Source organism: Lepus europaeus, chromosome 4 (assembly GCF_033115175.1).
Source record: "Lepus europaeus isolate LE1 chromosome 4, mLepTim1.pri, whole genome shotgun sequence".
In the NCBI taxonomy this organism is placed as follows: Eukaryota; Metazoa; Chordata; class Mammalia; order Lagomorpha; family Leporidae; genus Lepus; species Lepus europaeus.
Window position 1 is genome coordinate 51,821,386 of NC_084830.1, and position 25,026 is coordinate 51,846,411.

The 25,026-nt window shown below is 37.9% G+C and overlaps 1 protein-coding gene across 1 annotated transcript in view; it reads right to left on the minus strand.

Moving 5' to 3' along the window:
- The window catches only part of SLC26A7 (solute carrier family 26 member 7), a 132,133-nt gene extending 120,532 nt beyond the window's left edge, over positions 1-11,601 (minus strand). The window contains exon 1 of the mRNA XM_062189506.1: positions 11,409-11,601. Within this exon, the coding sequence (XP_062045490.1) occupies positions 11,409-11,601 (193 nt within the window). The remainder of the gene's footprint in view (positions 1-11,408) is intronic.
- Between the last annotated feature and the right edge of the window lie 13,425 nt (positions 11,602-25,026).

Below are 25,026 nucleotides of genomic sequence, written 5' to 3' on the forward strand. Positions count from 1 at the left end.
AGAGTGATATCTTTAAGGTTAAAATAACAAGAGCTTGTTCTTATATACTTTAACACATTTCTGAGGGCTGAAAGAAATAATAAACCCCTTGTGGACTTGATTGTTGTCTTCTCTGTCTCTTTTCAAGAACATAGCAAAAGAATGTGTATTCTTTCAATTATTTTTTGAATAGAAATGAATAAAGAACCCTAGCAAGACAGATTTAAGTATTCTTGAAAACAAAATAATTAGGTAGTGGTAGGCATTTCCAAGAATTATGCATATAAAATCAAACCCAAACTGTGTGGGTAATGATGAAAGTTATTTCTGTCTAATAACTGGTTTGTGGTGGTCTTAGCATTATTATTAGCAAACCACAGTATAACCAGCTGTCTGGTTCACAAATCAGCAGGCCCAGGGTTAAACAACATTACAAATGGGTCTCCCAGGGTAAATTTACATATATTCAAGAAGCACAATTGTGTGAAAACAGTTTCTTTAGACGCACATTCTTTTGGTTCAGGCTACTATTAATCGAAGCTCATTAATTCTAATCATTAGAGGTTTTAAGGCAAATACATCAAGCTTTCATGCTGTGCACGTGGTTGGGACCCCTCAAGCCTGAAAATAATCAACCTGATTGAGAAGCCTCATGGTCAACAGGCAGAGTGGGACAGAGTGGGGAGAATGGACAAAGGAAAGCTCCATTAACCTGTCTCAATGTTTCACTGTCAACAACCGTGTTCATTACTGTGGATAGGAAATGAAAGCATTTGCTAGAATCAGGACTTTGAGCACTAAAACCAAGGTGGTTGGTCAGTGTAAACCATAAATACAAATATTTAAACCATAAATACAAATCCTGACCTCAAGGATTTGTGTAGCTTAGAAATCAAACATGAATAGAAAACAACTGTCATAGATTCTATTTTTTTTAAAGATTTATTTATTTGAAAGGTAGCGTATCAGAGAGGCAGAGGCAGAGAGAGAGGTCTTCCATCCACTGTTCACTCCCAAATGGCCACAATGGCCAGAGATGGCCAGGAGCCAGGAGCTTCTTCCAGGCCTCCCAAATGGGTATAGGGGCCCAAGGATTTGGGCCATCTTCCACTGCTTTCCGAGGCCATAGCAAAGAGCTGGATCAGAAGAGGAGCAGCTGGGACTCAAACCGGTGCCTGTGTGGGATGTCAGCACGGCAGGGAATGGCCTTACCCACTACACTACAGTGCCAGTCCCTAGATGATTCTATTTAAATGAGGGAGGGGTCCTCAATTTTAAAATGAAATTTTGTGATGTTTAAATGTTGCCTCTCTGCCGGCATCCCATATGGGTGCCGGGTTCTAGTCCCGGTTGCTCCTCTTCCAGTCCAGCTCTCTGCTGTGGCCCAGGAAGGCAGTGGAGAATGGCCCAGGTGCTTGGGCCCCTGCACTCGCATGGGAGACCAGGAGGAGGTGCCTGATTCCTGGCTTCGGATCGGCACAGCACCAGCCGTAGCGGCCATTTGGGGGGTGAACCAACAGAAGGAAGACCTTTCTCTCTGTCTCTCTCTCACTGTCTAACTCTGCCTGTCAAATTAAAAAAAAAAAAAAAAAAAAAAAAAGTTGCCTCTCAAGGTTGTACTAGCCAATAAAAATGCATGTTCAGTCCCAAGGCAATATTTGGAGTTTCAGGAAGAGAAAAAGAAGACGGAAAAAGATAAAAGGGAAAGTGGGAGGGGCCAACAAGATGACGTGAACTAGCGACGCTACCCTGAGTATAATAGCAGGTAAAAGCTACTTACAATGGTATAGCTGAAGAAATTTTAAGAACAAGGACCTCTGCTATCTAATTCAAAATTTGATTTTCTTGCAGCTTGAAATAAATAAAGAGAAACAAGCTGTAATCAGGAAGATACCCTAGTGGCAAGGGATTGATTTTAGTAGCTCTTCATTAACGAAAACACACAGTTTTGGGAGTCAGAAAATGCATTTACATACTCCTGTGGCCTTCTAGAAACTTTCTTTCTTTCATCTATAAAACACAAATAATAAGAATATCAAACTATTGGGTTGCTATGAAGATCGAGATAGTATACAATGTATGCTTAACACAGTTTTTGGGACATTCTAAGCATTTAACAAATTTTTTTTTTATATTGGCTATTACCATGGGAGCTAACATAAGGACAATGGGTGTCAGGTGTATTTGAGAGACATTAAGGAGTAAGAATTTATAGGATTCAATTAATTAAATATGGCTTTTAAAGGAAGAGAGACTAAGGGTCACTCTCCGATTTCTGGAATGGACAATTGATTAGAGGGGTGATGACCTTTGTTATAAAGAACAAAAGAGGAAAAAGACTGGTTTGGGGACAATTCACGTGATGCCGTGAGCGTCACATTCCTCTCCTCCTGAACATATGAAGCACAACAATACTTACCATTCTGGTTTTCATAAGATTAGAAACAACTGATATAATACATCCTAATTGTAATAGTACTCAAATGTGTCATTAAGGCAAAGTTAGAAGAAATCCCATTTAAATCTACATCAGCAAAGAAATGCAGTGTTTGCACATGCACATCAATATTAGGGATGTGATAGCTGCCATTAGGACTCACTTTCTGCTCTGCCCTGGCTTGGCTTGAGTTCATTTTCAGGCTGTGGAATGTCCTGAGAAGCTAGAGAAGCATGTCATCCTCACTGTCCCCAGTCTGTTCCTGAGAGACGCCCCACACACAGGGATCCAGAGTGACTGCAGCACTCACATCATTTGTGTTATCATTGCCACTTTGAAACATCTGACCAGCCTGTGGTGTAGTAGCCCCACACCTACACCTTGATATCTACAGGTAAGCACTTATTCTTGAATCCATCACTGGACAGGAGTATGGAACTGTGCTAATTAACAAGTATTAGGTCAGAGACCTTCAACTGGACCAGTAAACTGTGTCTGGAGATAGTTCTAAGCACTGTTACTCATTAAAATCTGGGACAAATAAAAGAAGAAGACAATGCCTCCATGCCTGGGCACCACCTCCAGAAAATCTGGTTTAATTATTTGAGACAGAACCCAGACATTAGTAGTTATTTTAAGTGCCAAGATAGTCCCAATGGGTCCTCAAGGTTGACAATCCTAGACTAGGGGACCTCAGGCACCAATCAGCCAGAAATAGAACCACACTTAAACCATGTGGATCCTAAGTGGAAGAGAGGTTTCTCCCCAAACAAACTGGAGGTACAATTACCACAAACAGCTGGGATGGATCCTGGATGGCAGATACAGAGGCCTTTTATTCTATGGGCTATGCAGCTCATCTTCACATTTTCCAACACCCTCAAAGGGAAAGTTGTGAGATTTCCATGTGAACCACTCTAAATATGGGAGCATTATCATAAGTGTAGAAATATATGAATAGTCCTTTAATATCTGAATCATCTTTCTTCTACATTTGAGAAAAATGAAAAGGAGATCAGAAGTGCTGAAGAAAGTCTGAGGCTATAGTGAGGAGATGGATCATGGAATGAGGGAAAACGGGGAGGAAGGGGCAAGCCAGCAAAGTTCCACTAGCTTCTTTGTATGTCTCATGGGGGTCAGAGAAAGCATACTTTAGATTTAGGGATATTTAGCTGCCATTGTTCCTGTAGGAGAAAAAATTTACTAGCAAGATGATATAATGATTAGGGGTTTGGCTTAGGGACACACAGCTAGTGCTAGAATTCTGTGTCCCCTAAGGCTGAGACAATGCAGCGAAGAATTCCCAGACAAGCTTTTAATCTTTGCCATGCATTATGCTTCTGGAATGTCCATGTATTGTTCCACATGTCACTAAGCTGCCCTCGGGAGTACAATGAAGCTCAGCTTCCGCACATATGTTTTGGTGCCATTAATGCCACACATTCTGCATAATTATAAGGCACATTCATCTATTCTCTCTGGCCCAAAATACTGTGGTTTGAACACCAGGCAACTCCATGGCAGCTTACAATTTTCATGGTTCGGGAACAAAAATTCTAGGTGATCCTTTGGAATGCAAGGCAAAACACTCTCATATTACCCCTCAGCGGACTTGGTTCTTAAATGACAAGTCATGCATTGTAGGCTTCTACCCTGTCTCAATGTTTGAGTTTTCATGTTTGAAACAAAGTAACTATTTCCATCAAGTGGTCCTTCAGGCTAGAATGTTAACTGAATATTGCAGAGACCAGAGTCCTACACTACTAAGATTTCCAACCATGTTGGTGACATGTCTTAAGTCAATGACTTTCTTTACAAAAGCTTTCTCATCTTTAAAATACATTTGGAAGCGATGGCCTTCTAGACAGTTAGAGAACAATGTCATAGGTGCTAACTAGGATGACTCATACCTGGTATTAATAATGAGAGCTCATGAACTTCTAAAATGCTTTGAAATACAGATTGTTTCCTGAACATAAAGAAGGAGTGACCCAAAGTTTCTTTTTCTTTGAAATGGGCAAATCTGTATTTATATTTATATACCTTGGGGAGGGGCAGAAACCCTTTAGCAGTATGGTAAAAAAGATGGGCTCCATATTTTTTTACAAAGAAAAAGCAATAGTACATAGGATTATAAAGATAGGAAATATATTGGAATACATTAGCCCAGGTTCGCAGGCCTGAAAGTTCTGTGGCTCTAGCTCAATAATCTAATCATATGTATCTTCTCTGTAAAGGTCTTATCCAAGGATAAGCACAAAGCATTTCAACAAAAGATGCTGGAAAGTGACTTGATAGGGATCAGTGCTATTGTGTAGTAGGTTAAGCCTCTGCCTGCAGCACCAGCATCCCATATGGGTGCCAGTTTGAATCCCGGGCTGCTCCACTTCTGATCCAGCTCCCTGTTAACAGCCTGGGAAAGCAGTGGAAGATGGTTAAAGTGCTTGGGTCCCTGCATCCATATGGTTGACCCAGAAAAACTCTCGGCTCCTGGATTGGATCAGCCCAGCTCTGGCCATTGTAGTCATTTGGGGAGTGAACCAGTGAATGGAAGACCTCTCTCTGTGTCTCTCCCTCCCTCTCTGTCTGTAACTCTTCCTCTCAAATAAAATAAAATAAAATAAAAAAAAGAAAGTGACTTGATAGTGAAAACAAATTAAGCCACACAAAGGACTTGTCAGGTAACAGAAATATAGGCATGTGTGAGTGGTGGGAACTGTGGGAAAACGAAAAAGTCCAGGTCCTGTTTCAAGGAGGTACCCTCTATTAAGGTCCAGCAAATTTCTGTTCCATGATAATATTGTCCTTGTCTGGCCATATCGTCCCCTTTTTTCAAGGGAAGTTAGGCATCTGGATTTTTATAAAACCTATTCATTTATTGATGGTGACTAAAGAAAAAATTAACATTATTTGGGACAAAGGAAACATTATCTTTTACCAGATTTTTCTGGTGAGCTGAAAGTTTGTAATTTCCAGAAGTAAGAGAAGTTGCAAGAAATCAAGTACTCATATTTGTCATATATTTTTAGCTATTGATATCTTCATTGAATTTATGTTTAAAACAAAAGAATTAATTTAAACTCCCTTACTAGTGTAGGAGCATGCTGTAATAAAACAATCAGTGGCTTCTAGAATATGTTAATTCTTCCAAGAAACATTTATTGAAAACCCACCTATGTACCAGGCAATACACACGTGGCTAAGAATATAAGGATTAAGATATTGTCTTTGTTCCCAGAGATGACAAACCAGTATGGAAAAAGTTGTACCAAAATATGGTAATACACTGTATTAACACTTATCACAGAAATATGTCAAAAATACAAGGGGAGTAGAAGGGAGGAAATCATAAATTTTCCCAGGAGATTAGCAGGGATTCGCAGAGGAGAGATCATTTTGAGTAGAGCTTTGTATCAAAAGGGTTGGATGTTAGTGATATAATAAGATATGCTAGAGAGGAATAGAGTATCATTATAAATTCTAACTGGAAAGCAATATATTTGGATTTATATGATATTCTGGCTGCAGTATGGAAAATGGCCTACAGGTGGAGACAGAGTAGAGAATGATGAACTACAAGACCAAGATTTCAGTAGTTCAAACAGTGAATTGAGGCAGCAGCTGGGGTCATGAAAGAGGACTACTGGGTGAGAAAGGTAATTAGGGGGGCTGGTGCTGTGGCACAGCAGGTTAAAGCCCTGGCCTACAGCGCCAGTATCCCATATGGGCACTGGTTTGAGTCCTGGCTGCTACACTTTTGATCTAGCCCTCTGCTATGGCCTGGGAAAGCAATAGAAGATGGCCCAAAGTCTTGGGCCCCTACACCCACATGGGAGACCAGGAAGAAGCTCTTGGCTCCTGGCTTAGGATCAGCTCAGCTCTGGCCATTGAGGTCATTTGGGGAGTGAACCAGCAGATGGAAGAACTCTCTCTCTCTCTCTCTCTCTCTCTCTCTCTGGTTCTAACTCTCTCTGTAATTCTGTCTTTCAAATAAATAGAATAAATCTTTTATTTAAAAAAAAGATAATTAGGGGATAAAAACAAAGGAATCTGTTAGTGATTGTATCCAAGTGAGATGGGTGAAAAGGCGGGGGGGGGGGGGGCGCTGCAGGGGGTGGATTGAGAATGACTCAAAAGACTTTCTCTGAGAGGTCCTTTAGTACAGAGGCAACAGTGTATTCTCTGGAGCCAGATTACTTCAGTCCAAATCTTGTCACTTCCACTTGCTGTGTGACCCTAGGCAACTTATTTATTCTCTGAGTTTTAGTTTTGTACATGAGGGAGCCTCAAAAGTTCATGGAAAATGTACATTATCTTTTTATCTAAAAAATTTAAGAGTTGAGCCATTTTTAATTATTTATTTAGTTACTTAGTTTATTCGAAAGGCAGTGAGACAAAGAGATGGCTAGAGCTCCTAGTCACTGGTTGACTCCAGATGCCTGCAATGACAGAAGCTGACAGTCTAAAGGTGAGAAACAGGAACTCCATCAAGACCTCTCATATGGCGGGCAGGCACCCAACCACTTGAGACATCACCTGCTGCCTACCAGGGCCCACACTAACATGCATGAAGCTTGAATCAGGACTTAGGTATTGAACCCAGGTACTCCAATATGGTTGTAGGTATCCCAACAAGCATCTAACTGTTGCACTTGAAGTGCTTTAGAACATTTTAGATTTGTATAGTTAACATTGTGTGCAGGTCTCAGGTTAAGAAGAAACTAAACTTTCATTAGCATGGTAAGGGCAGTTAGAGTCATATGCAGATTAAATCTCCTATGGTTGTTTTTGGGGAAAGCTAGAGTTTGAATCTTCGATGTTTAATGAGTAGAGTAGGAGGCAAAAATCTGCAGAAGCTTAGAAGAAAGCAGAGATGTAGTGGAGAAAAATGAAAGAGCAGTGGCTCAAACAAAGAAAAGGATATATTTTTAGAGTACACTCTAAAATGCATACAGCAGACAAGTACCTTGATAACCAAGAAGAATTTATATTTAATAATTAGAAAATCTTTAACAAAATAATTTATAATGGTGTCAATATTTGACATATAAAATACTCAAAGTTAGTTTCGCTCCCTGTCCTCCTTAATCTTAAATGCATTTTTCAAGAGAAGAGAATGAAAACAGCAACTACAAATTTCCTGTATTTGAAAGTTAAAAAAAAAGACTGAATTTGAAATTGCACAAAATTCAACTATGTAGATTAATTGAAAAGTATATTTTAAGAAAATATTTGTTCCTTAATGTTTATTGCAGCTCAATTCACAATAGCTAAGACCTGGAACCAACCCAAATGCCCATCAACAGTAGACTGGATAAAGAAATTATGGGACATGTACTCTATAGAATACTATACAGCAGTCAAAAACAATGAAATCTGGTCATTTGCAACAAGATGGAGGAATCTGGAAAACATTATGCTGAGTGAATTAAGCCAGTCCCAAAGGGACAAATATCATATGTTCTCCCTGATTGGTGACAACTAACTGAGCACCAAAGGGGAAACCTGTTGAAGTGAAATGGACAGTAGGAGAAACACTGACTTGATCAGCCCTTGTCCTGACTGTTGATGTACAATGTAATACTTTATCCCTTTTAGTATTTTTTTTTGTTTTGTACTAGTACTATTGGTTGAACTCTGTAATTAACACATAATTATTCTTAGGTGTTTAAATTTTAACTGAAAAGTGATCCCTGTTAAATAAAAGAGTGGGAATAAGAGAGGGAGGAGATGTACAATTTGGGGCATGCTCAATCGGACCTTCCCCAAATGGTGGAGTTAGAAACGTGCCAGGGGATTCCAATATAATCCCATCAAGATCGCATGTACCAATGCCATCTCACTAGTCCAAGTGATCAATTTCAGTTCACAATTGATCACACTGATAGGTCTAAGAATCAAAGGGATCACACAAACAAGACTAGTGTCTGCTAATACTAACTGATAGAATCAAAAAGGGAGAGAACGATCCATCATGGGAAGCGGGAGACACAGCAGACTCATAGAATGGCAGATGTCCTAAACAGCACTCTGGCCTCAGAATCAGCCCTTAAGGCATCCGGATCTGGCTGAAGAGCCCCTGAGAGTATATTAGGCATGGAAAGCCAAGATACCATAAAAAAAAAAAAAGACCTAAATGAAATATCTCTGAGAGTGAGATCCCAGTGGAAAGAATGGGGCCATCAAAGAAGGAGGTACCTTTCTCTGAAGGGAGGAGAGAACTTCCACTTTGACTATGACCCTGTCAGAATAAGATCGAAGTCAGCAAACTCAAAAGGCTTCCATAGCCTTGGCAACTCATGACTAGAGCCTAGGGAGATTACTGACGCCATAAACAAGAGTGTCAAATTGTTAAGTCAACAACAGGAGTCACTGTGTACTTACTTCTCATGTAGGATCTGTCCTTAATGTGTTGTCCAATGTGAATTAATGCTATAACTAGTACTGAAACAGTATTTTACACTTTGTGTTTCTGTGTGAGTGCAAACTGATGAAATCTTTACTTAATATATACTAAATCAATCTTCTCTATATAAAGATAATTGAAAATGAATCTTGATGTGAATGGAATGGGAGAAGAAGCGGGAGATGGGAGGGGTACGAGTGGGAGGGAAGTTATGGGGGGGCGGGGAGCCATTGTAATCCATAAACTGTACTTTGGAAATTTATATTTACTAAATAAAAGTTTAAAAAATTGAAAGAAAAAAGAAAATATTTGTTCCTGTTGTATGTGGTATGGTGCAAGACCCCAAAATTTCTCCTTCTTACTTCTAGTTTTCCTAAAGAATTGGAGCTAAAAATAATTGCCAATGTCATAGTCACACAAATAGGAGATAGCACTGTCTGGATTTCCTCCCTTACTCTGTGTCTTATTTTAGTTATTTTTCTTGTTACTTTACCTTTGAGTCTATAAACTGCAGGGATGAAACCTGAATGCAAAAATAATCTGAAAGGAAGAATATTCATACTTTTACAAAGGAAGGTGTTCTATTTCTAATAACATTGGTTTTACAAAAAGTCTGGTTATTTTGGCAATGTAGAGTATAAAGCGAAAATGTTAAGAGTGTTGGCTTTGGAATCAAAAGGAAAACCTACCACTCCTCAGGTATGAAGTCCAGGGAAAACTACTTACTCTTCTAAGCCTCCATTTTCCACAAGTAAATGGAGAAGAGACTTCAATGTCTGCAGATTTTGTTAAGAGACAGGAAGAACATATAGAGAAGGGCTTAACATACTACTTACAAGAAATGGTGGCTTATGTTAGTTCACTCTTTAACCTCTTTAACACTCCATAGTTGATGAATATGAAAAAGTTTGAGGTAATTATTTTTAAAAGAATAGTCACTTGTAGAATGAATGATCTTTTTCATACATGAATAAAAACATATATGTCCTTTCTAGCCATGTAGTCTTGTCCTTCTCCCAGATAGTCTTCCAAGAGAACCAACAGCCAGATCCATAACTTCCCATGGCACAAGGGCTGAGTAAGCTTTGGGCTTCTCATCAAACCAATGTGTTTCTTCATAACCAATGAAATATATGACTCATAAAACAAATAGCTTCAAAATCTATACTCAAGTAAAACCATACAGTTAATACATATCACTAACAATATACCAGAAGTAACATTATCACATACTAAATTTTCTTATTAATCTGATATTATCAAGTAAATACCAAATTATTATTAAAAAATAATTCTTTTTCATTTTACATAAATTTAAAACAAAATAAATTTATAACATATGCTGAATCTATCTGCTGAAAAAAATCATTTTAAGTTAATCACTTAAGTTGTCAAATTACATACTTGTGTTTCATTTTTAATTTAAAATCAAATAAAGCAAAGTGAAAAATGCCCCTAACCTGTTATTTACATTTCATTTTTCTGAAAGATCACTATGACTTGCTATTGGCAAAATGATCCTTAAAAATGTAATAGAAGACTATCCAGGAGAGTGGAATCCCATAAAGTGTGATAGTATTATAAATCCTACAGTAATATTACTAGTACAGATGTTCTTAATCATACTGAAAACACAAATACACAAACCAGTTTGTTCCAGCTACAGAATAATTAAAAGAGTGCTTATAATTTAGCACAATGGTAAAGCCAGGGAAGTAGTGAAACTCAAAAGAAATATAAACCTACAGTGTCTATGCCAAGGAAAGTGTTCCAAATTCTCAAGGTTGAGAAATCAATTCCTTTCTGCTATACAGGTAGCAAATTATTACCTGAATTAGCCAAAACCTACAATAAATATGTCTTTAAAGAAAGCATATACACACCTACGAACACACATGTGCACAAACATGCATACTTGTTAACTAACTCTTACCAAAATAAACACCTATCTAAATCCATCCAGAATATCAGTTAGAAACTGCTTTTGAAAAACTAAAATTGGACTTCTCACTAATTTAAATTTCTTTTTTCAAGAAATACTTACAGTAGATAATATGATACAGAAGCAAACTGGCATACATGGTAAGACATCAGCTCTAAGGACTTAGAGGATTCTCCTTGCAAATAATTTTCTTGGCAAAGAGCCTTCTTTATGTACAGAAAGATTTGTTCCTTACTTATAGCAACCCTCAAGGCCACAACAGGGTCATTGTGTGCTGCTAATTAGGCTGAAAAGCAATTGTGTTCAAGCCAGGAGATATTCTGTAACTAGATTCAGTGAAAGTAGGAAATGATATTAACAAGATCAAGTTTAAAAGACATTCTCCCACAATTACTAGTTATTTATTCTAAAACAGTATGGATTTTAACATTGCAAAACTATAGTGAAACTCAAAAGTTGATTTGATGCTTAATAGCTATCAAAAAACCACAAGAATTATCAAAAGACCCTTAGGAAAGCTCCTATACACAGATATCCGATATGCTTAGTTTCCAAAAGTTAGTATTTATGCCATTAGCCAATTTGTCCATCCCAGGTCACATCTATTCTGCATTAAACTGGAAAAATGAAATGCAGTACATTACCTTGTGTCACCTGTTGAACTGCCAACATTATCCCAGATACGGTATCTGGGAGCAGGTTTTCCTTCAGGTTGTAGCGTGGTGCCCATTCCAAAATAGGTAGCCGCCTTCTGCACCACTGTTTAATGTCTTCACACTGAGGGCTATGCACCTTGCTCCAGAGCACGTTTTTCTTTTTCCTCTTTGCCCCTGTCATTTTTCAGACTCCCTCTTTCAAAAGTAAACTTCTTAAGACAAGAGAAAAAATCGTTGCAGAACACCTCTTTCCGATGCCAGGCTCCAAGTCTTCTGTGGTTTACAATGACAAAGCTACCCAGAAAATAAACAAATAAAAGAGAAGAGAGATGGGGAGAGAGAGATTAACAGAGCACTTAAATATATGCAGCTGGATTATATGTCTTATTATGATGTAACTATTTATTCTAGACAAAAAACCATAGATTAAAACCTTGAATTCTTATCTGAATGAGAAGTGGTTCCTGTGAATGTAAAATTTTTTCTGATCTTGGGGAAGTAATGGGTTCAGTGCTAAGTTGGTCTACAGCTCTCTCGCCAATAATTCTCCTTATATTCACTGTAGTCTTAGGCTTTTGGCTGCAATCCCAATGGTTAATGAGGTAGTGCTGGGCGTGTGTTGGAAGTAGGCTGGGCTATGCTAATGAAACCAGGAAACATCCAGCTAGTCCAGTCTCTGCCTACATGCTATGCAAAACCATAAAACTGCTGAGAGGTCTGTTGTGCAAAATACGCTCAGAGAATCCAGGCTTACTTCTTTGAGAGATACATATTTCCAACCTAGCAGATGACTGCCAGTTCTACAAAATTCAGAAACATGACGGGGCATTGCTGAAGGCTCTCCTTGTCTTTATTCCCTGCCAGAAGAGGTTTCATTCATACAAAAACATTCAGAAAACTGCCCAGTCTGGGAAAGGAATAGCTGGTTCTCATAAACAAACTGAAATTTCATCTCATCAGCTAAGAAAATAGGATCACAATGGACAAATATTTGTGGCTAGAATTCTTCCCTGTCTCTGAAACTGTTCATTCAGTTTTCTCTGTTTCTCAAAGTCATATAATTCACACACTTATGCTGCTGTAATTGAAATGTATTGAAGAATAACATATGGCTTAAGCTATTGTTTGAAGTATCTCTAACATCTTTTCCTTTTGTGGTGCTGCCCCTTATTCATATGCCTTTTGTGGGGGGGAGGTGGGTTCTCTTTTTAAGGAGAGGTGTTACATTGTATAATAGAGCAGACCAACTATCAAAGATTTTTATTTTATGATTGTTTCCCTCAACCCCCAGAAGAAAAATCCTGCATTTATGAGCTGTGCCATTGGAATTAAACCAAAAAGCCAATATACAATAAAATTGTGAAGCCAAGAAAAAGAATACCATGTATATAGTTCACTGCCGTGCGTTTAATGCCCATTTGTCCAGAGCACAAAAATCTGATTTCTGGAATCCTTTAGAATAACAAAGTTCTTGGATCCCTTGGCTATTTCTGATTCCCTGCTGTACTTTCTCCCATTGTTTCTGAAATTAAAGTGAAGAGTTACTCTCTTAACCTTCCAAAGATGACATCTCTGAATTTGGATCTGTTCAAAAAATACCTTTTCTTTTCAATCCAATGAACACACATACACACACAAACACAAAACAAGGGTACTTCAAAAAGTTTGTGGAAAATGGAAATTAAAGGGTAGGATTAATGTAGTGCAAAAAAACTTTATGGACAATGTATATTATGGAAAAATGTTTGAAGAAATTTCAAAAAGTTTTATACCAAGTGGTGAGTGCTGAACCATAGCAGGTTAAGCCTTTGCCTGAAGCCCTGGCACCTCACTGGGCTCTGGTTTGAGTCCCAGCTGCTCCACTTCCAATCGAGCTCACTGCTAATGTGCCTGGGAAAGCAGTGGAGAATGGCCCAGGTCCTTGAGCCCCTGCACTCATGTGGGGGATCACATGAAGTTCCTGACTCCTGGCTTTGGACTACCCAGCTCTGGTGGTTGCAGCCATTTGGAGAGTGAACAAGCAGATTGAAGACCTCTCTCTCTCTCTGCCTTTCAAATAAATAAATATATTTTTTTTAAATTTACACTGATATAAACTTGACTTCTAATTTCATTTTCCATTAACATTTTGATATATTTGTCTATATATGGAGGAGGAGTTGGGTAAAAAGCTAGATTTTATTCATACCTACAGCATAGAATTTGATTTGTATTTTTAAACTTATTATATTATATTAAATTTCCAAACTATTCAGGAGTTCAAGTTTAAGACCTATATAAAGCAATTCCCATTAGGAGACAGAGTTGTAGCAATTTAACCCAATTCTCTTATTATCTATTATATTATACATCAAATCAATGTAAATCAACTCTTAGTAGAGACAGCATTTTACTTTTCCTTTACAAATAGCAATCTTTGTTTTATATACTGCATCCAGAATATACACAAATTCAGAAGTTATACATATACTGATTAAGTATCACCTTTATAAACAAAATAAACATTAAAAATATTTTTTATTTTTTCTTTTCCTTTTTTTTTTTTTTTTTGACAGGCAGAGTGGACAGTGAGAGAGAGAGACAGACAGGTCTTCCTTTTCCATTGGTTCACCACCCAAAGGCCGCTACCACCAGCGCGTTGCAGCCAGCGCACTGCACCGATCCGAAGCCAAGAACCAGGTGCTTCCTCCTGGTCTCCCATGTGGGTGCAGGGCCCAAAGACTTGGGCCATCCTCCACTGCACTCCTGGGCCACAGCAGAGAACTGGACTGGAAGAGGAGCAACTGGGACAGAATCCAGTGCCCCAACTGGGACTAGAACCCGGGGTGCCGGAGCCGCAGGCTGAGGATTAGCCTAGTGAGCCGCAAAACATATCTAGGACATAAATTCAATCTATGTTGACAAAATGAGGAAAATTATTGAAAGCTGGACTAAAATCACCAACCACCAGCTTTTATTTGTGTAATTCCATCATTTAAAATATATATTAAATATCAGTAACAAAGAATTCACACAACAGGATTTTAAAAATTGGAGGTAAATGTGTGTAGAAGTATCAATGTCACATCTGTGCCAACGATTGCTGTTAACTATTTGAAAACCAAGAGGGAAAACGAAAGAGTTTAGTAAAATAGTTCTGAAATCTCTCAATAAAAAGTTCCTAAAATTAAAATAAATTTCTGTTAACAAACTCAGGGCAGAATGAGTAGAGCAATAATCATGTCAAACAATCAGTGATACGGGAGTTCAGAAGGGAAGAGTGAGAAAAAGGCTATCCATCCTGCCTAGACCCTGTGTGCAACCAGGTGGGTATCACCACTGACTCTTCAGGCTATCTTTGTATGAATTTCCAATCTCACGGCCTTTTACATTTCTAAACATGTACTCAATATTTACCTTTTGCACAAAACTTCCCTTGATTTCCCCACAGTTCTGCTTATGTTGTATGATCATCATGCAGGCTACCCTCAGAAAGCTGATGGTATAAGAGCTTTAGTCATCTTTACTCTTCAGGATTTTCTTCCTTTAAATCTATGCCATGTGGTTTTTATCCAGTCTAGCTCATGAGATTGTAAATCCCTTGTGAGCAGGGGTTGTTAACATCATTCGTTCTGCCTCTTTCCTTAGGATTACTAGAAGGAGCTGCAGACATGGTATCTAATCAATACTAACACATAATCCTATTCCTAAAGTTATCAAAGAATCATTTAATCTATTTCAGCCTGGTTTCTACGAAGTGATACTTAAGAATCAGAAAAATAGGTAGAGAGAGAATGAGAATTCAGAATGAAGGGGTTAAAATGAAAGACTTTATCTTTATTTAGCTTCTCATTCTTTTACAATCTTTAGAAAGTTTTGTTTTGTTTTTTAGCATAGTGGTTTTTCTCTTATAGAAATTGGAGAACATGATAATGAAGAACTAGATGGGAATTACAAGAGAAAGGTAGGAGAAAAGACTGATGTTCTTCTCATATTACTTTCTCTTAAAAAAAGATTAATTTATCTACATATTTGTATGAGAAACAGAGTGGCAGAGAAAGACAGAGAGAGAGAGAGAGAGAGAGGTCTTCCATCAGCTGGTTCACTCCCCAAATAACTGCAACATCCAGATCTGGGCCAGGCTAACCCAGGAGCCAGGACCATCATCTGCTGCCTTCCCAGGTACATTAGCAGGGACAGAGATTGGAAGCAGAGCAGCTGGAATTCAAATGGTCACTCTGATATGGGATGACAGTGCTGCAGGTAGTGGCTTAGCCTTCTACTACAACAATGGCCCCATCATATTGCTTTTAATCTCAGCATGATGCCTCTCCTATGTGAAGACTGGAACTTCTAAAGCACTGAATTATATCCAAGGTACATTTGGAAACATAGACTCATAAACTTGGGAGGACATCAGCTCCACACTCACACCTACTTCAGGAAGTTAATCTTTAGCATTTCTAGTAAGAGAACTCTGCAAAGGGCTCCCATCTGAGGAGAGAAGCGAGGACTGAAACTAAGGCTATCTCTATTCAGTAAGCCTCACAGAGGGAACAACTTTCATTAAGTCCACCGAACGGGATACCTTTTCCTAATTTACTAAAAATTTGGCCCAGCCCTAAATCTAACCACTGTTTTAATTCTTCCAACAGCTGAAATTATCAAGTTTAGGAAAGTATCCTATTTCAATTTTCAGACGTTCTAATTGTTAGAACATTTTTTCCCATTTATCCAGCCAAGATCTGCTACTTAAGATTCTACACTTCAGTCTTCACCCTAATCCCTATGACATACAACTTTCACCTTCAAGTCTAATTCATTTAACACTACCTTAAAAAAAAATGCTCTTTGTATGAGTGTTGTTAATTTCAGAAATACCATTACATTCAATTGTGGGTGCACATATTTTTATAAGTGAATTAAGTCCTGGACACGACAGTTGATGTTTTTCTCATAACAGAGCAACAACTGCAGTGCAGTGAACAAAACTCTGTGCTCTCAACCATGATTACTAATGTGTCATACTTGGCTTCTTCGGGTTTAAATGGAACTTTCCAGTCTGTTACTTTACCATGCTTTTTTCTTTCTGTCATTATTTTATACTCTGTAACCTACTTTGATGCAAAGTAGGAGCTAAGGATATAAAGCGCTGGTAAAGTCAGAACACATCTCGGAAAAGAATCCTTTGTACATTCAAATGAACATTGCATAATGATATACATAATTTTCAAGATATGGTAAGGAAAGCAAGGGAAGAGAAGGCAGAATAAAAAGGAAGAGAAAATGAAGGAGGAGGGAGTGGAAGAGGGAAAAGGGAAGGGAAGAGAGAGGGGGAAGGGCAATAAATAAAAGCAGTTCATTGAGGATCAGTGAAAGCCTTTGCTAATTTCTGACCAAATATTGCTCTGCTTTGTTTTGTTTTAAAGAATTATTCATTTATTCGGAAGTCAGAGTTACAGAGAGAGAGGGAGAGACAGAAAGATCTTCCTGGTTCACTCTCCAGATGGTCACGACAGCCAGGGCTGGGCCAGGTCAAAGCCAGGAGCCAGGAGTTCTTCCAAGTCTCTCACATGGGTGGCAGGGGACCAAACATTTGGGCCATCTTCCACTGCTTTTCCCAGGCCACTAGCAGGGAACTGGATTGGAAATGAAGCAGCCAGACCTGAACCAGAGCCCATATGGGATGCCAGAATTACAGGTGGCTACTTTACCTGCTATACCACAATGCCACCCCTGCATTTCTGACCAAATATTGTCAAAGGGCAAATAGATCTTTGCCTGAGGACATATAATGATTTAAGCAAATTTGAAGATAGTAAAAGAGGGAGTTATCCCCAATAGTGATAGCAATTCACCTTCCTAAAGTCTGCAAGACTGTGGCTGTGTAACTGCTGCTTTGGCCAAACCATGTTTAGGAACATTACCCCATTCTACTGAAAACTTGTCAGATTCAGATTGAGCCTCTCTTACGTTGTCTCATTTTTGAGCTAGATGTCCTAAGTTATTCACTACATGATATGTTGTTTTTCATCTTTTTACTTTTATCCAATTTGTGATTTTATATTTCAATCAGGCAGCATATAGTTGGGCCTTATTCTTTTAGTACAATGTGAAAATCTTTGCCTTATCTAGACCATTTATTTATGTTTCATGTAATTATTGATGTGGTTGATTTAATTTTAGCACATTGCTACTTCTTTATTTTGGGATTGTGAGGTTTCCACTCTGGCTGATGAAACATCAATTATTATGGAAAGAGAAATTATGTGAGATTCTTCCTTCTGATCATTTCCACAACACCTGTAGATTCCTCACACATAAGTACTGATTGTTACTTAGCTGAACACTGTATGTCCAGATTTCCGGCATTCTCTAAGTACGTCTTTTCTTGCTTGGTACTCTGCCATGTGAATTCTCTCTGTTTTGAACACTGCAACTTTCCAGTTCCTTCTTTTCATGTTACAAAGAGTGCCAGTCTCCTTTTGGGTTCTCCTGCACCACCTTTCTGTGGCACTGTGACCAGGAAACTTACCTAACAGAAGCTGGAACAATCATAAGGCTCATTTTACTTATTCCTCATCTCTTCAAGTTCACTGTCCTCTGTTCCCCATGTCTAAAATCTTGACATTACCATTGGACATATTGTGTCAGGTTAATTTTTGTTTTTATGCATTGATTTATTTGAGAAGTGCAGAAAGAGTGAAAGAGAGATCCCATCTACTGCTGGTTCACTACCCAAATGTCCAAAATGGCTAGGGCTGGGCTGGGGTTGAAGCCTGGAGCTGAGAATTCTTTCCAAATCTCCCACATGAGTGTCAGGCTCTTAATCGCTTGAACTATCACCTCCTGCCTCCAACGGTGCACTTTAGGGGGAAGTTGGAATCATGAGAGAAGCCAAAACTCAAACTTAGGCACACTGATGTGGGTTATAGGCATCTTTACAGGGTCTTAGCCACTAGACCAAATGTTTGTCACAGGTTATTTTTATTTGTTTCAGGCAGGAGGATAAATCTGATCTCTGCAACTCAAAACTGGGAATTGAGGTTATCCACTTTGGAATATGACTTTCCATTAATGCTCCATTATACATACCTTCCTCATGCCTTGCCACAGCTTTCCAGTTTTCCATTCAGTATGTAACACAAAAATTTAGCACAGTCCTTAGCTATGTTCTGACTTAAAACATGTACACAGTATTACACAGTTAAATTCTAATTTTTTCCAAATCCATAACTGTAAGTGAGATATTCCTCATCTTTCTACGTGGAGGAGCAATGGAGTTTTTAAATAAAATCTAAACACTACATTTTATAATACATCATACCTAATATATTGAATCTAGTCAACTAATTCATTTTGTCAAAATCTTTCTGAATCTGACCCTCTCATTACTAATACTGACAATTACGCTCCTCATATTCTTCAGGCATTGTTACCTGAATTTGTCAGCTCTGGCTTCCATAACAAAATCCCATACACTGTAGCCCTGATGGCTTAACCAACAGGGATTTATTTCTCATGGATCTGGAGGCTGCATTATCCTAGATCAAAGTGTCACCCAGTTCACTTTCTGTTTTCACGTGGCCACCATCTGTATCTTCACATATAGAAAGGAAAAGGGAGCAAACTCGCTGGTGTTTCTCTTTAAAAGCAGGAATTCCACTGTGAGAGTTCCACCCTTATAACCTCATCTAAACCTAACTATCCCTCAAAGACCCAATCTACAGCTGCCATTATATTGAGGGTTAAGATTTAAAAGTACGAATTTTGGGAGACACAACACAATCTACACCAGGCACATCTACTGGCTCCTAACATCCAGATTAAAATTTATTCTTTAGTAGAAATTATTTGCGGACAAATAAAATTTTGTTCATTCTGTCCAAAAAAGATGTCTTAAGAGTTCATATAAATCTCATTACTGAAGTCAAATATACTATGTCTTCAGCAGTAACTTTTCAATCTAGTGCTTCTATTAAAAGAGGCAATAGAGTTTGTCCAATAACTGATTTAGACTTTCCCCCTAGATACAGAATCCCCTTCTGAAAGAGATGATGACAGTAGCAAAAATAGACCACTTAGAACTATTTTGTTACTCAGAAGAAACTATTCCATACAGCTTAAACTTCTACAGAGATAACTCCACCAAAAAAAAAAAAAAAAAAGCAAACTTTTCCAACATTATCAAGTAGTGTATGACTTAAAAAATCACATTTAGAGGAAGTCTACAATTAATTAAAAGGACTCAAGCAACGTGGAAATTGTTTTCTTAGCATTTCTGTACAAAGTTGGGAATTATTCTAAGATGCAATACTTGCCATTAGTATCAGAGTTCTCACTTGCACCAAGGAGTGTTTTTAACAAAAGGTAGTTATTACACATATAGAAATATAAACAAGTTGAAAAAAACCTGCTCTCATATTAGGATTTTATATGTTAAAATTAAAACCCAAGTTTTCATTCATCCATTGTTCTTTCATGATTTTTTTATTCTTCCTGGCAAGGACCAGTAGAGGGAATACAGAACATTTACACTTTGATAAGAATTTAGAAACTTTCTTTTTCCCAATATTTTCTTCATTTTTTTCTGATTATTAAATAGCTAAATTCCCACTATAAAGTAAAAGATATTGGAATATATACAAGAGGGTTGGAAAAAGAAAAAAAATGAGGGCATGCCAAAAAGATAAAATCTAAAATATAGGTTTATTTTGGGGCAAAATAACTTTTAAACCCATGCATAGTTTTTTCATAATGTGAATTTTCTGTGAACTTTCAGAGATGCCTCACATATTCTATAATCATACTGTGGATTTAAATTTTGGCATCGATGATTTACTGATATTTTGCTTTATGCTGTTGAGGCATTGCTATACACATAAGTTTTGATTCCCCGGAGTATTATATGATAAGCATTGGTCATATCATGAAGCACACTTAGAGAATGCCATTTGTTAAGGATTACACATTATTCCTTCACAAAGAGGTACAATGGCTTACATACCCATTTCCCAAGGAGTAGACTGTTTGGTGGCTCCCAATTTTATTTTTATTATTACAGATAACACTGGGAAAAAATCCTCAGACAAAAATGTTTATCCAGATTTCTGATGATTTCTTTAGAAGTCCAAGTGTCAAAGAATCATTACTGATGATGTCATTTTTATGGGTGGATATTTTTCCCATGCTCCAATGAGGCTTTTCTGGGTCAACATCTAACACAAGCCCAGATCTCTAATAACCTTATATCTTGAGTGGCCTCAACCAACACTGTCCTTTGTGGACTTCCACAACATTTAATGAAGGCTAGTTTTTCTGGATAAATTGATTTTCCAGTAAAAATTTAGAACATTTATGTTGTTTAAACTTTCCTGAGCCCTTAAAGTCATAGAATATATTTTTTTCTATTGAGTTTGTTTTCACTTATTGGTTTACATTTCACAACTGACAACATAATTCAAATATGGGTTACCACTATTGTTTTATTGCCAAAAAGCTCATAATAATCCCCACAAATTCTCAGCACTCAAATTTATTCATCTCAGGAAGTCAAGTCAGATGCCTAAGTCTAACTTGGAAATTCGGACCACAGTTTTAGGAAAAGGAACAGTGAATCATTACAGATATGTCATTTATTGGAAGATGTGGACAAGTTCTCAAAGTATTTTAGTTTGTTGAAAATTCAAAATTTTAAGGGACTCCCTAAGCCTTCCATACAGCACTTTCTTCACTTCAAGAAGTAGCATACAGGATATAGTACAAGAGTTCTCATTCTCTCTGTTATTTAGTGATTTAATTGAAATTTACATAGTAGTTTCAGGGTATGTGTTGCACACAGATTGCAGTGGCATTTTGTACATGTTCTCGATATTACTAGCAGTGAATGAAGGCACATACAGATGCAACAAACTCCAAGGAACATTATTTTCTATTCATGTCAAAAGGAACATAACAAGAAATGCTTGAAGCATTGTACCTTGGAGCCAGGAACCAACCAGCACACTGGCAAGCACAGTTGCAATTCAATGCCAACTTTTCAAGGTCTTTAGGGGAAGAATTAAGATAAGTAGAATACCAAGGACAATGCTTGGCATATGGGACAGGCATTGAAAAATGCTAACTATCATAATTTTATTTCACTATTTGCTAGGATAATTTGGACAATTTTTGAATCTTTCAACAGTTTGACTTGAGTTTTAAAATTATCTGAATACATTAAAATTGTAAAGGAATAATGCCATATATGTTTCATTTCTCATCATTATTCAATTTGAATAAAATATTTTCTTCTTTTTCTCCTGGGATAGACAATATTACTTAGTTCTTTTTTTTTTCTTGCAAATCTGTCTACATTCTGAATCCCCAAACTGAATAACAACCCAAATCTATTTACATTTGTGTTGGCCCTGTGTCAACATAAATTAATTAGTTATTGAGTGGAAATATTGAAATTTGGGGTTGAGAAGAATTCTGAAACAGTGAATTTTATTCAGTAAGAAAGTTTACAAAAACTTATTAATGATATCTGACATGGGAATTAGCTGGAGTGACCAGAAACAGTGAAATTTTACCATTATTGGTCTATGAGTTTTTAATTCCTCAAGAAATTGCCTTAGAAGAAATATTTTCATCTATAAATTGCTTTTAACAAATTGACTGTGTGCTTCAATCCAATCTGTAAAAGCAAGATTTTATTGTACATAGAAACATGAAGCCAGTGCCAAAGCAAGAAATAATGAATAGACTTACTAGTAGATAGTAGTCTAATTTATCAATCTTTTCAACTATCTATAGAGATGGAAATTTTAATGGACTATTAATCTATGTTTAAATGAAAATCTCCATCTAATCGAATACATATTTCCAAAGTCTCTAATCCCATGAAGATTGTTATTAATTGAAGTAATTGTTCAATGGCATGCTTCAAAAATTATGCAGAATGGTTAGAATGTTTTCTGATACATCTTTATAGATTACCCACATGCAAGGGAGTCCCAAGAAAGAGGAAGAGTTAAACTTCAGGAGATGTAACCTAATTGTAGATAAAGGTCTAAACTATTGCCAAAGAGCTGATCTTTGAGATTAGGAATAAGTCAGATGTATATATAATCTTCTCCCACATTCTAATTAGCATCTTCAGCAGAAAATGCTCCAAAAAGTTAATGTAATAAAAGTGGCCATATCACATTCAGCAATATCTGATTCTGGTGACCCACTTGGAGTATAGGATAAGAAAAGCATTTTTATATTACCTCTATTCTCATTGACACTGTCAAATAGAAGCCATTTGAAGGCAGAAAGCTTATCAGTTTATTCATAAGTCCAGCAAAATAAACACTTCTGCCATAGAATATGACTTTTATTCCTGCCAGCCCTAATATGATCACCAGGTTAGAAAACTAAGATACAAAAAAACAATGAAAACAATTCCTGCTTTGTTCATCTTAAATTATTTCAAAGAACACACTTCCCTTTGCTAATGATGTCATCAAATTGAAAAGGAAAGGAACAGGTCAATTCAAAAATATAGTAGAGGGGCTAGCGCTGTGGTGTAGCAAGTTAAGCCACTGCCTGTAGTACTGGCACCCTATATGAGCATTGGTTAAAGTCTCAGTTGCTCCACTTCCAATCTAGCTCCCTGTTAAAGTACCTGGAAGGCAGCGGAATAAGCCCCAAGTGCTTGGGCCCTTGCATCCACGTGGGAGACCCAGAAGAAGCTCCTGGCTCCTGGCTTCGAATCAGCCCAGTTCTGGCCACTGCTGGCATTTAGGGAGCGAACCAGCAGATGGAAGACCTGTCTCCCTCTCTATCTCTTCACAACTCTGCCTTTCAAATGAATAAAATAACTCTTTAAAAAAGAAGAAGAAGAAGCCGGTACCATGGCTCAATAGGCTAATCCTCCACCTGCAGCGCCGGCACCCCGGGTTCTAGTCCTGGTCGGGGCGCTGGATTCTGTCCCGGTTGCCCCTCTTCCAGGCCAGCTCTCTGCTGTGGCCCGGGAGGGCAGTGGAGGATGGCCCAGGTCCTAGGGCCTTGCACTCACATGGGAGACCAGGAGAAGCACCTGGCTCCTGGCTTTGGATCAGCGCAGTGCACTGGCTGCAGCGCACCAGCTGCAGTGGCCATTGAGGGGTGAACCAACGGAAAAGGAAGACCTTTCTCTCTGTCTCTCTATCTCTCACTGTCCACTCTGCCTGTCAAAAAAAAAAAAAGAATATAGAAGTATATAACAAAAAATATGGAACCAAAGAATGTCAAAGAGGAATGTTTTAATGATACAGAATATAATACAACAGAGATGCAGATTGGGAATCTTGGAGACTACCACTAGAAGGGGATGATTAAACCACGAGAAATAACATTGACAGAGTTAAATAAAGGATTAGCAATGGAACATCATTAAATATCGAGGAAAGAAAAGAAAAATGAGACATAGAAAAGCATGTAGTTTAGTAATCAGTTGCTCAGTGATCTTTGGGAGAAAAGCTTTAGGATAGCAATGGGTGCAGAGACCAGGTTGCAATTTGTTGAAGCATGAATGATCGGAAAATATGGGCTACTCTTTCAAGAAGTGTAACCAAATAGGATGCAGTGGAAGTGTGACCACTTTTAAGATAGAAATCTCTACTCACTCATAGGTAGGTAAAAGATATGGGACACAGAAGAAAGTGAGAATGAGGCAAGCAGGATGACACCAGGTGAAGTCTATCTGGAAAGAGACAGAAGTAAAATTATAAAGAACAGGATCACAGGAGCATCCTTTAAGAGAACAAATAGAGGGTCTGGTACTGTAGCACAGCAGGTTAAAGCTCAGCCTGCAGTGCACGCATCCTATATGGGCGCTGGTTCAAGACCCGGCTGCTCCACTTCCGATCCAGCTCCCTGCTAATGTGCATAGGGAAAGCAGAAGAGAATGGCCCAAGTCAGTAGGCCCCTGCACCCTTGGGAGACCCAAAAGAAGCTCCTGACTCTGGCTGTTAGGCCATTTGGGAAGTGAACCAGTGGATGGAAGGCCTCTCGGTCTCTACCTTTCTCTGTAATTTTGTCTTTCAAATCAAATAAATCTTTAAAAAAAAGAGAGCACAAATGTATACACTTCAGACAGGAATGGAGGGGGAAGTATAGAGAATGGTAATAGTCAGAGATAGAAGAAATTGAATTTTTGTTAAACTGCTCAAATTAATTAGAGTAACAGTTAAGGTAATATTGCCAAATTTAACAAATAAAAATACAATATGTTTACTTAAATTTGAATTTCAGACACACTAAGAATTTTTTAGAATAAGTATATCCCCTGCCATATTTGGGAAATTCTACATAAAAATTAAATTTATTTGCTGTTTATGTGAAATTCAATATTTTGCATGCAATGGGCAGTAGATAAGACATTCATCTGAAACACAAATTTAATCGGGCATCCTGTGTATTTTGGCATAGTGAGTTGGATTTTAAATACCATCACAGAAGACAGTTGATGTTCTACTGCTATCCATTAGTTTGCTGTGTGACCAGAGACCACATCTTTCACTTCAGTCTTTTGTGTCTTGTTTTTCAGTTTTTTCTTCCTTTCTTAACTTTCTGCTTTCTTCTTTTGTGAAGCAGGGAGACAGAAAGACTGAACTTC